This window comes from Nothobranchius furzeri, chromosome 14 (genome assembly GCF_043380555.1).
Source record: "Nothobranchius furzeri strain GRZ-AD chromosome 14, NfurGRZ-RIMD1, whole genome shotgun sequence".
NCBI classification, from domain to species: Eukaryota; Metazoa; Chordata; class Actinopteri; order Cyprinodontiformes; family Nothobranchiidae; genus Nothobranchius; species Nothobranchius furzeri.
Genome location: NC_091754.1, coordinates 37,757,670 through 37,776,610, shown reverse-complemented (window position 1 = coordinate 37,776,610; position 18,941 = coordinate 37,757,670). Strand labels below are relative to the sequence as shown.

The 18,941-nt window shown below is 45.1% G+C and overlaps 1 protein-coding gene across 1 annotated transcript in view; it reads left to right on the top strand.

Moving 5' to 3' along the window:
* The window catches only part of cntnap5a (contactin associated protein family member 5a), a 165,578-nt gene that overhangs the window by 21,171 nt on the left and 125,466 nt on the right, over nucleotides 1-18,941 (top strand). Inside the window, exons 2-3 of the mRNA XM_015965714.3 lie at nucleotides 11,497-11,607; nucleotides 13,063-13,256. Coding sequence (XP_015821200.1) covers nucleotides 11,497-11,607; nucleotides 13,063-13,256 — 305 coding nt within the window. The remainder of the gene's footprint in view (nucleotides 1-11,496; nucleotides 11,608-13,062; nucleotides 13,257-18,941) is intronic.

The window sequence follows — 18,941 nt, the reverse complement described above, 5'->3', positions numbered from 1 at the left end:
TCTCCAGTACCTTGGCGTAGACCTTTCCAGGGAGGCTGAGGAGTGTGATCCCCCTATAGTTGGAACACACCCTCAGGTCACCCTTCTTAAACATGGGGACCACCACCCCGGTCTGCCACTCCCTAGGAACTGCCCCCGATGACCACGCAATGTTGTAGAGACGTGTCAACCATGACAGCCCTACAACATCCATAGCCTTGAGATACCCAGGACGAACCTCATCCGCCCCCGGGGCTCCGCCGCTGTGTAGTTGTTTGACTACCTCAGCAACTTCTGCCCCCGAGATCGGACAGTCCATCCCCAGGCCTCCCAGCTCTGGTTCCTCCTCGGAATGCGCATTGGTGGGATTGAGGAGCTCCTCAAAGTATTCCTTCCACCGTCCGACTATAGCCTCAGTTGACGTTAGCAGCTCCCCATCCCCACTGTGGAACGGTTCGGCAGAGACCAATATAGAAATATATATATGATTTATTTTTGTTACAAAACACACAATTAACTTAGAATATGTGATTATTGTTAATTTCATGTATTTATTTTTTTAAATAAAAATTATAAACACTGGGGAAACTGGGAGGGCGGCGCCCTATCGCCCTCTACTGGCCAGCCGCCACTGGTTCCAAGGTATGTTAAAACCAAAACTCCTCAGTTCAAGTTCAGTTCTTGAGCTCACCAAAATTCTCTCCGTGGCAACGAGAGTCCAGAGTATCGGGTCGGCCATTCGAAACCTCTACTAAAGCTTTTCTGTCACGCCGATAGAATTGCTTCAACAGAAACGCCATCTGCAACAAGCTGACGCTACGAGATTCCTTAAGAATCTGCTCGGACGCAATTCCACACTTGTGTGCCTGCGGCAACTCTAGGACCAGAGGGTCGGTACCACTGGTCTACCCTACCGGACCGGGTACCCAGAGGCTGATCAACATCCTCCCTTGACCTCTGGATCCGAACAGAGGGTCGTCTGAACGGTGAGGTAGAACACAAGATTGCATCTGGATGCCTGTTTTATTAAGAATTTAGCTTAACTGCAAACCAAATTCTTTCACCCAGAATGCGTTTTTCTCTCTCTAAGATAAAAACCTTCTGAGACCTATATTCACACATTCAAACACACACACTTCATTTAAGTTTCATCCAGACACAGATTGCTTTAATACCAAGTTTTAATACCAAAGCTTTTGTAAATTGTCATTCATGAATTGTCTTTTAAATTGTTATCTTTGAGTTGTTAGTAATAAATTCTTAACTTTAAAAACCTGACTCTTGTTTGAAATGAAACACAGAGTGGTGTATATTTGGTCATTGAACGAGCAAAGATCTCTTTAGATCTTCTGAATTAATAAATAAACTTTAATATTTAATTTAAGAGATTTAAATTAAATATTAATCTTTTGATTAAACATAGACCAAGCCAGTTGGAGGAGCAGGATGGGACGTGGTTTGTGAAATCCAGAGTATGTAGACAGCCAGGGTGGAGCAGGTGGTGTGAGGATCCTGAGGGGAAGGGAAACAAACACCAGACGTAAGGGATAATCCAAAAACGTAGTCCAAAAACACAGTCCGAGGTCATAAGTCCAATAGTCAAAGAGCGAGTCAAAAACACGAAAGAACAACAGCAAAACAAGTGGCTGGTGCTTCCTAAACTGGAGCAATCATCCGGCAGAGTGAGGTGTCTGCATCCTCCTTTTAAACCCGCGTCCCTGATTTGGAAATGTCCTGCAGCTGCCGCTCCCTCAGCTCCTCACTTGTGGAAAATCAGCTTAATACTGATTAGAGATGGTGTGACTCACCTCTGGCCAGGAACATGACAAAAGGAGAGTAAACAATAACGAATAAACAAGAAAACATAAAATAGAAACACTTAAAGGAATAAAAAGAAGAAATGCTGAATATTTGCAGATTTTAAGGAACAAAAATATTTAAACAAAATTGAGACATAAGAAACTAATACCACTGATGTGTTCTTTATTTAAAATAGACTTGGTCGTGTGTAATTTGGTTATTCTACATTCAGTGTTAGTGCAAAAATAAGTTTGTTTCCAAATGAGAAGTTTCAACCGTTCATGTCTGTAGATAAAGGAAAATGTGCACATTTGCCATTACTTATTAAAAAATATTGACTTTGGCCCGCAACTTCGTCCCAGTTTTTCATTTTGGCCCAGTGTGAATTTGAGTTCGACACGCCTGCTTTAAGATCATCCTCACCACACCATGGAATCATGTGTAGATGTCACACAGTGGAATGTGTGTTTTCTGTTGCTTTAATCGTTAGAATGTCTTAACAGTTTTGTGTTGTTGCATGGTTTTGTTGTGTGCTGCTGGTTTTATGTGCATGTTTAGTTTAGATTGTTTTGCCACTGTTGACATGACTGATGATAGTCACCTGAAGAGGTGGGCGTGACTGTGAGAGCGCACCAGGTGTGCATAGTTGGCTGGCTGATAAACGGAAGAAGCTGCAGAGCTGCGGGAGGGGAAAGAGACAAAAACAAGAAGGCAGAGGGACTGCACTAATAGAGGAGGACGTAGCACAGAACGGGTTGGATCGCAGGAGGAGCAGTTCATCCCTGGCGTGCAGCCACAACGAGTGGGAGGTAGGACCTCTGCCTGCATCCGTGAGTAGACTGCTTCCACTGTCGCATGCTGGCTGATGCTCCGTATGGGCCGATCCTACTGGAGGAGAAAGAGATTGCACCTCTTCACAGACAAAGGTTCTGCCCCAGTGTTTTGTCTTTGGCAAGGAGGAGCGGCGAGAGCTCCGGGGGAGATCACGCCTGAGACGATCGCCTGATGAGAGCGAGACCGGAGACTGCTGGAGTCGGACGCAGAAGCCAGGAGGTCGCCTTTCCCATCCTGGAAATTCCCTCCGCGTGACGTTGTGGATCTGGGAGGAGCCCAAGTATTTTTGGGGTCTTCTTAAAGAACTTGTGTTAATTGCTTTTATGGACTCGAACTTTTTTTAGTCTGCACTGATTCTTAAGCATTTTTTTAGGTTTTATATACTTTTAGACGGGGGATCGTTTACTTAGCAAAGACTTCTTTATTTAGTTAAAGAGGTCGCAGACAAACTTCTGCAACTCTCTGGTGTCTCTGTCCCGCTGGTTTTGCACACTCACTCTCCACCTGTGTCATTGTGAATCCCTGGTGTGATGCTTGAGCTCTGCAGATCCAGCGTTACCCAGGTTACATAGACAGCAACCAGACCTGAACATCAAAACCAACAAACTACTGACATAAATAATAATCTCTGAAATGTAGAAGTATGAGAAGTTTTCAGGGTGTCTTTAGATGTATCCAACAATAAAACAGCCTTCAGGTAGCTGAAACAGGAGAAAATAATACATTAAGTCTAATGAAACCTGGCTCATTAAGTCAACTCATTCAACAGTCGTTTAAAAACATGCATTGATATTTTTTCACATCATTATGCTACTGTTGGAGTTGTGCTTGCTATTTAGACTGACAAGGTCACTGGATCATCAGCTCACTGCAGTTTAACTCATATCTGAGGGACTCTGAGTAGTTTCCTGTTTTAGTGTAACGCCCTCAGCACTTGTGAAAACAGCCTTTAGTTATTACCAAGATGTCAGGTGGTAATGGTGCCTCTGTTCATTGTTATCTGTTAGAACAATGTTCTCCCAGCATCACCTTGTCTGCACGGAGCTGTGACAGAATAAAAAATCCCCCACAGAGTTTCAATAAGCCTACAGAAAATTAACCTGTTTCCTATTTCATTGCCTTCCTGAATGAGGGTTGAATAATTCATGTTTTTATCATCATTAAAGTCATCGATAAATCATCCTGCAGGCTGCCTGTAAATGCTGGCAGGTCCTTTTAGATTATTTTCAGTGTTCAGACAAATAAAGTGCTACAGTAAAGCGGCCCGTGTTTCACAATCATTTGTATTGATGCATGCTTCCTGAATTCCGCCGATGTTTGGAGCTAATTGTGAACCGATACCTCAGCTCCACTCGCGCTATCGCTAAGCAGAGGTCACCGAGCTGCAGAGCCCGTTAGTCCGAGCAGGGTATCATATGAAGCTTTGTCAATACCACACAGAGGTCTGAGGCCACTCTGATACCAGATACTATCACTGTAACCTTTGATATTATTGACTCTGTGGTCTCTGTGTTTAACTTCTGCACCCTCCTCCAGCAGTCTACCTCGCTGTGCTCCATCACTGCACCCAAGGTGCTACGTACTGACTTTTAATAAAGTTATAAACACCACCACTCTTCGCACATTTGAGTTTAGAGAATCCACCCTGACTAACACAGCTCAAATAGAGTACTATTTAAGTACTTTCCAATACCAAGTATTGATTCAAGTACTAATAAATGTCTCTTTTTACTCCTTACAATTAACTTTTTTGAAATGTAAAATTATTTTAGGCACATTGAATCTGTTAACCTTTAGGTGTAATTACCCTTTTGTTGCCCTTCATGACATAGTCACACTCTTACAGGTACTGATTTTTTTTTTACCAATGGTTTCCCAAATATGAATCACATTTATATTAGTACACATATAAAACTATGGTTGGCCAGCAGAACTTAGATTATGCCATCAGTAAAGTCTGTCTACCAAGGTCAAGCCTATTTTATGAAACCGTTGCCATTAGTTTATTTCTGTTTTGGGCTTGAACGCAGCTTCGTATTGGTTTTATGGGGTGCCAGAGTTTGTTCCTTCTCCTGACAAGTTTGCTGAACATGATTTGCTGTCAGAATTATTTTGTTACCAGAAACAACTCCACACCACTGCTACCAGTTGCTCAGAGTTGCTAATGCTAACAGTTAGCTTCTACAAGCTGAGTCGTTCCCCGCTGTTTCCTGGGCGCTAAACCAACCACAGCTTTTCCAGTCACAAGTCAAGATGCGTGAGTCCATGAATGTTAAGCGGCAGTGTGATGAACCCCGGCTGTTTGCAGTTCAGCACCATGGATAGCTCCTGAGCTCTCTCCATTTCCAGTCCGCCCTTTTCAGCACCACGGAGAGAGAGCTACAGCAAATCAGCACGCAGCTGCTGGGCCTTTTGGAAGAAGAGCTTCTCCACACGAGAAAGGGCGGCCTGCCGAACCCAACGAAGAAAAAGAAGAATAAGAAGCTAAAAGAGAAGTGGACTATGAAAATGGACAGTTTCTAGATGATAAATCTGAAACGTGAAACATCTGAATGTCAAAATAGAAAACAATTGTGAGACAATCGTGATCGTAAATTTGCAAAAAAAAAAAAGAAAAAAGATAATTTTTTCTATATCGCTCATTACTAGAATGAAGGCAAAATAAAAGAGGAAATTACAGCTACAAAAGAGCAGGTCCCTCTGTCAGACTCTACAGCAGCAAGACCAACAGAAATACTGACTGGTCGGACTAAAAAGCTATGTGACGGAATAATAAATTCAGAATGCATTTCCTTACCTGGTTGAAGTTATTACAGGGGTTTAGTTTTTGGTTTAATAGAAGGATTTATATGACTTCATTACTAAATGGAAATTACACTGTGTGCTTGTTGCTGTTTAACTGAAGAAGGCAAGTTGTGTTTAAGTTAATTGTGTCAAGACGCACTGATTTACAAATAATAATAAACAGACCTTTGGCTAATTGAAAATGTTAATGTGGCTCTGTGAGACTTGCATTTGGGCACCCCTGGTCTAAGGGTTTCTGAACATGAACACACACACACACACACACACACACACACACACACACACACACACACACTATATCTCTAAGAAGTGGCTTCTGGCATCAATGACAGCTGCAGTGTGGCTGGTGACGGTCATTTAGGATTGGTGCTGAGTCACATCAGGGGTGGGAACTTTAGGCTGTATAATTCAATTCTAATACAATTAAGAAATATCAGAAATCAAACATCTTTCTAACCTGTTTTCCAACTCCTTCCTTCTCAGTGGCCGAGTGGTAAAGTGTCCACCCTGGGATTGGGAGATCGAGGCTCAAATCCCAGTCGGGTCATACCAAGACTTATTTGGGAAATGGCCTGTATTTGATATAGCGCCTTCTAGAGTCCTGGAACCCCCCAAGGGGCTTTACAACACAATCAGTCATTCACCCATTCACACACACTTTCACACACTGGTGGTGATGAGCTATGATGTAGCCACAGCTGCCCTGAGGCGCACTGACAGAGGCGAGGCTGCCGAGCACTGGCGCCACCGGTCCCTCCGACCACCACCAGCAGGCAATGTGGGTTAAGTGTCTTGCCCAAGGACACAACGACAGCGACAGACTGATCAGGGCTCGAACCTGCAACCTTCCGATTACGGGGCGAGCACTTAATCCCTGTACCACCGTCGTAAATGGGATCCAACGCCTCCCTGCTCAGTGCTCAGCTTTAAGGGGTCGATTGGGGGGTTAAACCACCAGAGAGTTCCCGAGAGCGACCACAGCTGCAGCTCACCACTTACCATGGGGATGGGTCTGAAGCAGAGATGAATTTCATCAGTGTGTGATGACTTAGGGACTTTAACTTCATATTAAAAACATTTACTGACCCTAAATCAAGTTACACGTTAAACAAAAATACTTTCATTTAAAACAAAAACAAACAAACATTTGTTTATTGTGTGTGTGTGTGAGAGAGAGACCAAGTCTTTTCTCTGTGTGAGTATGTGTTTATATGCTAAAGTGGACACATTTAAACCTTTAACCTGTCGTTTGTGAGCATGCCCGCATTGTTGGGACATCTGACTGGTCCACACGATGACAAAATACCCTTAAACGTAGTTTTTTGGTATGGTATGAATTAACTTTTGGTTTAAGTTAGCACTAGGAACATATCAGCATTGGTTAGGATCACTTTTTTCTGTCAGGTTTTTCTTAAATCACAAAGTTTGTGTGGAATGTCACTTGTTTACACACCGCTGTTGTTCCTAATCCACAACACTGTGAACTCTCCATCTCAGAGAAAAGGTCCAAACCACAATGTCTGTCATCCAGTCCAGTTCAGTTCTAGTTTGGTTCCAGATCTAACCAAAGCTGGTTTTACAGACAGACGCTGTTTAGATTGTTATAATCCAGACAGGATTATAATCTGTCTGTGTTGGACAAAAGTCTAATCTGATGAACACTTCAGACAAACTGACAGGAAATGCTGAGTTCAGAGACAAACCACTACGGTAATCTGGGACAGCCTAATGTATGCATCTGAGCATGAATCTGACTTGATTCACCAGCAGCAGAGGGGAGAGAGGTGTGCACAGGAGGGGGAGAAAGAACACTTTTTGACATGACGCCGGTCTCACTCAGCTTAAGATGTGGTCACTATTTCTGCAGTCATAACCCCACGCCTAAAGCCCACAGGCAGGACTTCCTGTGATGTCCTCTCACATGACTGGTTCTGGTGCAGCAGTCCCTCAACGTAAAGTTCCACCTTCTACAACCCTGAACTTGTGCTGTTAGTTAATTACCATTAAACTAAATATCACGTACCCATCAGTTGTAAGAGTGAGCTGCAGTAACAAACATCCTCCTGTAAAAGCTCCGAACACGCTCCATCTTCATGCAAACCGTCAGTGTGACCTTTATCGTCCCGGGTGAGCATCTCAACAAGCATCCTCGGTGCTTGGTGCCCATCTGGCAGCTGTCTGACATCATTACTGCTAATATTTGCAGGTTGTTCTAGACCGATGTTCCATCTCCACACAGATCTGCTTATGCACACACCCATCACCGGTCTGCATGTCGGGCTATGTGTGTTTGAATTATGGCTGGATTCAGTTACTGCTAGGTGTGATGAGGACAAGAGGATTTTTATGTGACGTTAGCATGATGAAACTCAGCAGCAATGAAGATTCAACTTTTTACACAGAAACACATTTAATTTTAGAAGCTATTGGATTATTGGGGTCATTGGGATTAAGAGGCCTGTTTCAGTTCTCTAACCTCTGTGAGAAGTTTAATAATTCTTTATGGATAGTTTAGGAATGACCTTTCACCCCTCCTGATTAACGAACAGCTCTATTAAGGTCACTGCTGTGTTAACACACGCCTGTATGCTCCAGACCAGCCAGAACTCCTGCGGGTGAATGTCTGATCAGAAGCTCCTGTCCCTCGTCCTTCCACCAGCAGCAGCACGGTGGTGTGAAACCGTTCTGACTGGATGAATGATGAGTAGGAATAGCTGTTTTTGCTCAATGGCAAACAAGGAGGAAGCTGCGTTTGGACCGACACCTGCCGCTAGCACGGCTCTGGCTGTGTGCTGCTCTCTAATTGGGATGCTGTTATTTTAATCACACGGGTTTCATCCCACCAGTGAAGACCATCACTCTGGACCGCATCGCTTCCTGTTGCCTTTTTCCTACAAATATTACGTGTTCTATTTTTAGGAAATCCCGATGACTTTTTTCCCGTTTCTGCTTCCTGAGATTTGATATCCAGAAAGCAAAAGCGAGGCTTTGTGAGTTCAGATGCAGTGATGTCTGCAACTACAGAGCTTAAAATATCCAGTCTGTGCACCACAAAAGTCCTTTTGTTGTGACTGGTGTGTTTGATTTCTTTGTGTCCCAGCATCTATTTTGCACACTGGGAGAAGCTCCGAACACGGAAGGGAGATAAGGAAGAGGACACTTCTCATTTTAAGGAGAAACCTTGAGCTTGTTTTTATTTTTTACAGCTCGCACACATGTCCTTGAACTGAACAGATAATTTCTGCAAAGTTAATTACAGACTTTTTCTCCGTGTGGCTCAGGTATTGATTAAATGATAGAGAACAGGACAAAGAGGAGACTGGATTTTCTCTTGGAGTCTAAACAAACACAGAGCCACAGACAGAGAAAAACATGTGTTCTGCTTCTAAAATGAAAGCTGTGAATGATGCAAGGTTACTGAAAGACGTTTAAGATGAGCCCTGGAATTTTTCACGTCTTATTTGCCAGAGAATGTGAAAAATCCACAACTGGGAGGGAATTGATCCTATTATCAAGGATTGTCTGTGTAGCCAAGCCTGATGTTGTGAAGCTTATTGCTCTGTGCTATGGAGCTCTGGTGTTATCATAACAGATAACAAAGGACACACACACACACACACACACACACACACATTTCTATAGATATTAAAAGTTCAAAAGTGCAACATTCCGTTTTTGTTGACAGAATTTTAGTTTGCTAAGAACCAAATGACTGAAGCAACCAAAGCTGATTTATAAAATAAATGTAAACAGTATTGTGATTGTACCTGTGTGTGTGTGTGTGTGTGTGTGTGTGTGTGTGTGTGTGTGTGTGTGTGTGTGTGTGTGTGTGTGTGTGTGTGTGTGTGTGTGTGTGTGTGTGTGTGTGTGTGTGTGTGTGTGTGTGTGTGTGTGTGTTCTCCCTCCCCCCGCACACGTGTCAATCTCCGGTCCCCGAGGGCCGCTATCCTACATGTTAGTGTTTTCCTGTTTGAACACACCTGATATCAAGCAGCAGGTGATTAACAGGCTTCTGGAGAGCATGATGAGCTGCTGCACAGATGAATCAACTGTGTTGGAACAGGGAAACAACAGAAAGATGCAGCATACCAACCCTCCAGGACTGGAGTTTGACACCCCAGCCCTAAAGGGTCGACCTCAGCTCTGAACAGAACAGAAGTCCAGATGAAATTTTAGTAAACGTGTTTAAATCCTCTCTAAAAGAGAAATAACAGAGTCGGTGATGTGTGTGTGTGACTTCCATCGTTTATGTAACAGACGAGGCAGAGAGCTGGATCAGACATTTCTGAAGCACACTTCAAGCTCTTCAGCTCATATTTCTCAAGGTTTCTATGGTGATGAGAATTAAAATTAAAGCTATATTTTCTACAACGATTTTAACAGATTAAAGAAATAAACTAAAACAAAAGCTGATGAGGAGACTGTCATCTGGACCTCACCCTCACCTGGACCTGCCTTTGATATTCTATGCCCACAATCCAGTTTGCTTCAGCTTGTGATGAAGCAGTGAAATGACTGGACTGGATGTATAAATGTGAGTTGTGTCAGCAGAGACTTCCCCAGTGTGCAGGTAGAAACCTGCTCCATGTGTTAGTCTGATCCCAGACACAGCTGGAGATATAACCCGGAGAGTGCTTTAAGCACGGGAGAGTCCGTGCGACATTCTCACCAGAAACCCCATCACTGGTGTGATTGCAGACTCCAGCAGCTGATGTGTTTTTGATTTCGAGAGAGATTAAGTGTTCCCCTCACCCTGCACTTGTGTGGATGTGTTTATTTATATCAGTGCATTTGGATGCAAGTCTGCCTTCATTTGGCTATAAGCATTAAACCCCTGAGGGTTCTGCACAGATCTGAAGCCAGCTTCATAGGATTCCCAGTCATCCCATGAGCCTGGGAGCAGCTTTGCAGACAAATCATCCTCTGTCCATAAGACTGTCAGCCGGGTGCGTGGCTTAGGAGGGGATCTGTAAACAACAACATTATTTGCACACAAACAAACATTCGCTGCACCTGTCAGGCCTAAAACACACGTGGGAACATCAGAGTACCGTTGGGTGTGTGTAGAGGAGAGGCTCCTAAGGTCTCTGCTCACTTCAAACAGACGAGTCAAGAAAAGACGGATGTAGTTTGAAAGGATGGAGAGAAAATGGGAGTCGTTCTGTGGGAAGCAAAAACAGGATCAAGGAGACTTTTGAAAGATTAAGAGAACTGTTCTTGAATAATAACCCCGGCACTTGTTGTGGTGTGTTAAGATGCTGTGCCAGTGCTTTCATGTCCCCAAACTGCTCGGCAGCACAGCCATAATTTGAGTCTTGGACAAAACAGCATGATCCACTTTAGTCACACTTGAAATCAGGATTGGAAAAATCTCTTGGCAAAAGATCTGAGAGAAGTCAAGTCAGGTCATCAGAAATTCAGCGGGACAACTCCTGCTGCCACTTCTGCTGCGCTCCCATCAGCTGGATGGATGGCCAGGCGCAGCTCCGGATGTGCCCAGAATCCATATGAACTCACGCCCTAAACAACGGCGGGCCCCGGACTCAGGCAGAGGACTGATGGAGAAGGCTGAGGCGTAATTGTAATCAGGCTGGTGCCAGTTTTCATTTGGGTCTCAGACCCGGGCCTAATGCAGCTCAAACACTAAAGGAGGCTGAGAGGATCAGACCCAGATGAAACGGACAGCTTTAGATCACTGGACTCCTAATCTGCTGCCTGTTGGATGTGATGTAATCTCACAGTGTGGGATTAAAAACAACACACACACACACACACACACACACACACACACACACACACACACACACACACACACACACACACAGGGGTTAATAGACGCTGACAGCATCTGAGGGGTGAGGTGAAGCAGCACTGTGTTTCTGTTTTATGTCCTCGAACTCTCCTGCTGACAGGTAGCGCAGCATGCTCAACTCTTCTTATCCTTGCCAGAAACATTTTCTATAATTACAATCTGCTGAGCAAATTCAAGCTTGGCGAGTCCCATTTGCATCAAGATCCAACCGGAGCATCTCTAATGATGACTGATCTGAAATGCAAATGTTTTCTTTTATTTTCCAGATAACTGCAACGGTCCTCTGCTGTCGGGCCTGCCACACTCGTCGTTTCAGAGCTCGTCTCAGTCCTCGGCCACTCACGCTGCCTTCTACGCCAAACTCAACCGGAGAGATGGTGAGAGCTCCAGCATATCTTTGAGATAGGAAATGATCTCCTGAGTCAGGAGTCCATCAGGATTCAAGCGTGGTGCACCAACTGGTCAGAGACCAGCTGCTGCATCCTTCAGGAAGTTACACACACACACACACACACACACACACACACACACACACACACACACACACACACACACACACAAATATACACGATACAGGCCAAACATGTTGACACACCTTCTCATTCAATGTGTTGTCTTTATCATCATGATCATCTACATTGGTAGATTCTCACTGAAGGCATCAAAACTATAAATGAACACATGAGGAGTTATGTACTGAAATAATAGAAAACATATTTTATATTCTATTTTACTCTGATTACTGCTTCACACACTCGACATTCTCTTGGTGAGCTTGAAGAGGAAGTCACCTGACATGGTTCTCCAACAGGCTAGAAGGAGTTCCCAGAGGTGTTTGGCCCTTGTTGGCCCCTTTGTGAATGCTCATGGTCCTGAAAATAAAGAAAATAGGTTAAAAGGGAAGGTGTGTCCAAACTTGTGCTGGTACACAGACCCAGCATATCACACCTAGTGTCAGTATCTCACTGGGCTGCAGTTTGCATGCTTCTGACTGGACCTTTGAACATGTTCATAATGTTTGTGTGAACAGTTCCCAGAAAAATCCAACCAGAGTCCTTCCGGATTTAGTTCCCAAAAGTGGGATAAGCTGTGAGACAACTCCAACGCGTGATTATTAAATGAGGGTGAGCCGTGACTGTTAAGACGCCTCATGGCTAAGGTGCTTGTAGTTGTGCCATGCTCCCCCTCCCTGTGATGTGCTCCTTAAGTGTTGTAGAGAAGAACTCTGTGGCCCGGTGAGCTTAGAGGCATAATTATCTGGGCTCCACTGACCCCTGAGACCCAGCATCATTAACATCCACTGACTTCAGTTGAGCAGACAAACGCTGACACCGCTGTAGTAAACAGTTCCACTGAAGCGGCACTAATGAGGGAACAGGTTCTGATGGTACCAGGATCCAGGATCTTGTCCAAAACATCACTGGACTGAAGTGAGGTGATGACCCTGAGGGATCCGATTGTGCCCGTTTCCTCTTCTCTTGAAGCCGGTTTTAAAACAGTGATTTGGAACTCCACTGGACCCAACCTCTGTGGACCAGAACGTGGGGGCTTGCTGGAAAGGATGCCCATCTATGATGGTCTTTGTGGGTCGTGGAACTGCTGCCACAGCATCCCGAAAGTCTGGGTCTGTCTTTGCTTTTTCACACATGGAGGTTAGTGCCTCAGCTCAGCTCAAGCCTTTGAGCTGGAAGTCCGGGTCTGCAGTGCTGCTGTGGAGTAAACACTGTTCATCCGCTCCCAGGAGATCTAGAACCTCAACGCCTCACTCCATTAGAGGCTTCTTCGTCATCATCTAAAATGTAAAGTGTCCTGTGTGTTTGGCCTTCCTCCAGGAGCAGGGGGCTGGTCTCCCATGGTGACAGACCATGACCCGTGGCTGCAGGTGGACCTCCGGGAGCAGATGGAGGTGACGGCTGTGGCGACACAGGGACGCTACGACAGCTGGGACTGGGTCAGCAGTTACTTGCTGCTCTACAGTGACACGGGTCGCATCTGGAAACAGCACAGGCACGAGGACGGGCTAGAGGTGAGTCCGAGCCTGGATTTTACACTTTAGTGTTTTTACTCAGTGTTCTATTTGCAGTGAAATCCTCCAGGAATGAGTAAAAGACCTGTAGACGATCCGGGATGCAAGCGAGCGTTACAGAGAAGGCTGAGGCTGACTGGAGGGATGGATGGAAGAGGGTGATGTTTCAGATACGTTTACTCTTTGCTTCCTAGCTGAGGGTTAGGGGAAGAAGGTCGGTGCCACGTTAGTGTGTGTTTGCTACGTGTGGAGCTGATTAGAATAAATTAGCATAAAGTCTGGGAGCAGGGAGCGAGGGGAGCCGGGCTCCAAAGGTCACTAACTGTTTGTATAATCTATAGAGGAATAGAAATGAGGAAATGTCAAGCTGTAGTTCTGCAGGCAGCCTGAGCGTTACTGTTTACTCTGCCTCAGCACATCCACAGAACCCGCTAACCAGAATGTTACTGAGAAATCTACAGTAAGGGGCCGTACCAGCAGTTGTTCACAACACTGGCAGCTATGTGCACGAATACCGACCCGGCAGACTGTTTTCACACTCTGATCACAAACAGTGATAGAAAGAATGACAGGCAGGCTGTTGGAGCATGGCTACAGGCCCTCTGCAGTATTGATGGCATGGCAGGTCAACGTCCGATAACATCCTCTCACTTTCTCCAACACCTTCAGAGGTGTGGGAAGAGTCTCGTGTCAACACAATTATTACGCCTCCTCCTTTTGTCCTGCATGTAAACTCCCAGCAGCCTGCTCGTGGATGGAGAGGCTAAGAAAGAAGCCCCATGTTGGCACATGCCATTAATTCTTTATTGTGTTTGCCCCAGTTATGTCAGAGGCTGCCAACAAGATGTAAAAGTGTGTTTCAGAGTGTTTTTCTACTTGGCAGTCCAATTAGCAGCAAGCGTAGTTGCCCAGTGGCGTGTCACTGCTGCAAAGCGGTCTTTTTTTATTGTGGCCAAATTAAAAGAGCACAATGATGTGAGAGCGAACAATATGTGTAGTTCTGTGCTGCTCTGAATTATTTATGTACCCGCACCTATTTAAAAATGTATTATCTAAAATGCATTGGAACGTAAGAATCAGGCAGCAGGAGGCTAAAATAAGGTTTTCAGCCCAATCCTGCAGCCGCCTCCTTGGGCCTGCAGGAGCCACAAAAGCAACGATGCTCTCTTGGTTAGTGCGGTCAGGATCTAGAACGACACCAAGTGCCAAGGCTCAACTGCACTAAATTCATTTCCTCCTTAACAAGAAACCAGAGCCAGGAGACCCAGGGATGCAGCAGAAGCTGCTGGTCAAACATCTGCTCAGTGGTGGAGCTCCGTCAGATCCATCCTGGGTACTCCGAAGCTGAGTTTGTGATCACTACCACCGCTCCCACCCCCTCTCGCCTCTCTGTACATCGGTCACAACAAAAACAAGTTGACAGGCACCGCCCAGTTAGTCTGGCAGACCGAGGAACGCCTTTGTTGTTTGGGACATTTTTTTTTGGTATTCCTAGATATTTAAATTTCCTATCTTTAGCTTCCTGTTATTCATGCTGTTAGTAACCTCCTTCGTCTGGCAGAGTCAGGACCCACAGGGCTGCTCCGGCACCACTCGTGTTGGGTCCCATTGCAGGGCTTGTCATGTTGTGGGGCAAGAGTCTAACCCAGGACATGCAGAATCAGAGTCAGAGTCAGATTGTATAAAAAATATATATATTTATTGACGAAACGGTGAACTAAGGGCGCACTGGAAAATCCAGCAGGTGCAGAAATGGGAAGCAGCGTCTAGAGGGAAAAGTAGCAGAGGTGAGTTGTAGAATGGCAGGGGAATTGCTGGCTGAGGGACTTACAGCTTAGATAGACGAGAAGCGTGTGGGAGGGGTGAGCCGGGGTAAGTCCAGGTAATGATTGTAGAGCGGTAGAGGTGAGTGAGGAATGGGATCCGGACCGGTGTGGTTCTGGAGAGGGAGCGAGAGGTGGAGGAGATCGGGTCGGCACTTGGAGGAGGGTGAACCAGGAAACAAACCAGATAAAAATCCAAAATGGCGTTGGGGAAAACTCTGATGATTATCCAGACCTGAGGTGGGGTAAAATCCAAAAATAGAATTAATCCAAGTCACGAGAGAAAAACACGAGAGACCAAGAGCAGAGATAAGCGAGGCCTAGAGACTACCAGTCAGTAGTTAATCATCCGGCGTCGAGTCATGTCCACCTTCCTCCTTAAAAACCGGCCCGCTGATCAGCTGATTGGAAACAGCTGTTGCTCCCTCTCCTGAAACCAAAACACCCATTGATAGCGAGATGGTGAGACGAGGACTCACCCTGGCTCAGGACAGGGCTCTAGTACACACCCCGATACCAGACAGCACTGGGGCTACCGCTCAGCCTTCAGACAGGCAGACTGACTGAAGACACGTGATTTCTATGAGAACCGTCATTTTAGTCCGGACCAGACATCTGGTGTTTACAAATATTTGAGTTGAACAACAATTCAGTAGCTTCACTTTCAGTCATTTTGAAATTCATAATGAATGTTGTTCATTTCAAATATTTTCAGTCTTTCTTTCCTTCTCAGAAGAGCACTCCTCCCAACCCTTAGTGAGGAGGGTGAAGCGGGTTGGTCTGGACACTCAGCTCCTGGTGAACTGCTGTAGGAGTTAAATAGAGAACATTGTGACTCATCAGGTGGCCTCTGTGGTCAAGAAAATGCAGGGAATGTGGGAATAAGACTCCCAACCTTGAAGGCTGTAGATGCTGACCCAACACGCCTGTTTGCATCTTTACCTTCTGGGAAGATGTTGAAGATGTTGTTTGGCCCGAGCAGACATGTTGATTTTTCAAACGTAGACTGCTGTGAACTGAACTCCTATTTGGGTGTTTCAGCAGTCAACCTTGGCGTGAAGATGGACGTTGCATTCTGCATGGATGCTCATGTGGGTACGGTAGTAGTATAGTACTCTTCCTTTTATCATTTAAGACGTTTGGCTGAAGTAAAGCCGTTTTAATCTAGACGTGACCTTGAGACTGTTGTTGATGCTTTTATTACCTCACGTCTCGACTATTGTAATTCTGTTTTATTTGGTGTAAGTAAGGGTACTGTAACCCGGCTGCAGCTTGTCCAGAATGCTGCAGCTAGGTTCTTGTACAACAAAAGGAAGCGTGAACACGTGACACCATTTTTGGCTGCTCTCCACTGGTTACCTGTTGATTTTAGAATTTGTTTTAAACTACTTTTAATGGTGTTTAAGGCGCTGAATGGTGTGGCTATTTGATGGAGTTGCTGCAGCCATATGCTCCGACCCGGTCACTCCGCTCTGAGAACCAGCTGCTGCTTGTGGCTCCTAAGGCCAGGTTGAAGTTGAGAGGGGACAGGGCGTTCTCTGTTGCAGGTTCGAAACTGTGGAACACACTGCCCCTAACCATTAGGGACTCTCCATCAGTAGCAGTTTTTAAAATGAGGCTGAAAACCTACTTTTATAATCTGGCTTTTAATTCTGTGGGTTAGCAATTGCTAATGTTTTGTATTTCGTAATTCTTATTTGTGGATTTAATTATGTCTGTGGCGCTATGTGTTTTATTGTTTTATTCTTTTGTTGTACAGCACCTTGGTGGCATGCTCATGCCTGTAAGGTGCTTAATAAATAAAGGCTGAGTGAGTGAGTGAGTGAGTGAGTGAGTGAGTGAGTGAGTGAGTGAGTGAGAAGATGTAACCAGGAACAAATGGACCAGCTTCTTCCTGTCCCTGGTCTCGTTCAGCCCCCTACCCACCCTCCCGACTCCTACCGTAGCTGCAGCCTCCTCCGTCGCTGTTGTCAGTGATCGTCACGTATCCATGTGAGGATCACCAAAGACAACACGCTCATTGTTGCACGATCACAGCGTTCCTCTTGAGGTGTGAGGGTAAACAAGTTGGTTCTTTTAACAGCAGGGGGTACTGGCAGTCTTCTGAGTCGTCAGAACCGTTTGGTCCAAAAGCTCCTTTCATGTACGTCAGCACTTGTAACACTCGATCAGCAGCGCGGCTGCTGGCTCACAGATATTGAGACTGCATTCTGACATGTGCTGAAGAAGTCCTGCACGCTCACCAGGAACACACACAGGCCCAGTCGAGCTGTGGGACGCTTCTCAGTCGGCACCTTTAACAAACATATGGCATTTAAATGTATTTGTTGAAAACAGTCCTGACATGAAACCATTAAGCTGGAAACGTGTGTGGTGCCAGGAAAAATGTAGCAAATGTTTGTTTCAGTAAGATTATTAAAAGGAGCAAAACAAGTTTCGGAGAACGTCGACGTTCTGCAGGAAAGAAAACAAAAACACACGTTTGTTCCTCTGCAGCTGAAGAGGATGACGCTGCTGAGCAGAGACGAGACATGCAGATGTGTGCACACATCAGCGGTGTGACCCGCAGCTATTAGCCTTTTAACCGAGTCCATGAAAGAGGCTGACTTCTTTTCACGTGTTACAATTCAAACTGCACTGATCCGAGGCAAGCAGCTGCAGCCTTTCACAGCAGCTGACACCAGGAAAACACGTTCATTCAGACACCAAAGGTGTTCATGTTTACAGTATTGAATGCAGACACGCGTTGTTGTAAGGTTGGTGAATGGCTGTGATTTCTAAGACACCAGCCTGGGCTGGCTCCAGAGTCACCGAGACCCGCAGCCAGACTTCACATCACACACATCCTGGAGCTCAAAGGTAACCGTCCGCTGTCAGAAACCGAGCTGAAGGCATCTAATGAGAAAGCTGCAGCTGCTGACATCACTGTGAGCTCTCAGCCTCACACACGAATTCCATCTAGAACACTAAATACTGATGGAAATCACCGCTAACATGGCTGCAACGGTGTTAGTTATACGAGCTTCAAGCCTCAAAAAAACAACAACAACAATAACAATAATAATAATGGGAATAGTAAATTGATATGTGTGCAACAGTGTCAAGTACCTAAGTACAAATGATTTATTACTTTACTGAAGTAGACGTTTTGGGTTTGTTTTTCACTAAAGTATTTCCTGTTAGCTGAAATCTTGCCTTTACTCCTGGTTGCTACTATTTGATGTTGGCTTGTCGAAATTAAAAACAAACAAAACATTTTTTTTAATTAATATAAATTGCATCTTCCTGCTAGCCTGTCTAGCCATCCTATATATGAGCATAGATAGTCTGGCCATGAACCATAGACTGAGCCCAGTAGTGGGGCAGGGGTCTACAGTTGTCTTTCACTCTCTCCATGCTATCAGACAACAAAAAGCATGGTGTACCCACCACTAAGGATGTTAGTCAGCGGAGCAGCCCACCATCTTCTGTTGGAGAAGACACAAATACATCCTTTTTTCTAAATTAAGGACCTCTGTCTGCTCTTGACTAGAAGAAAAGCCCGAGTCGAAGCGGTCCAAAGTTGATGCCAAAGCTGTTTTAAGTGAGCAATTACCATCTTAGTTGTTCCACCTCATTGCATCATCTCTCCCAACAAACCAAGAATGCGCTGTGATTGGCCCACCCAACCAATAATTGTTAATTTATTTTCTCACTCAGCAGTTTCATTCATCATTCATGCAAAATCCAACCATCAACAGGGGATGGGGGGGGGGGGGGGGGTCTTATATGACCTACCCCTCTCTACTTCATAGAATATAATTTACAGAATGGCCTTATACACAAACCAAGTATAGAACTTCCTTATCTTTGCAAACAATAT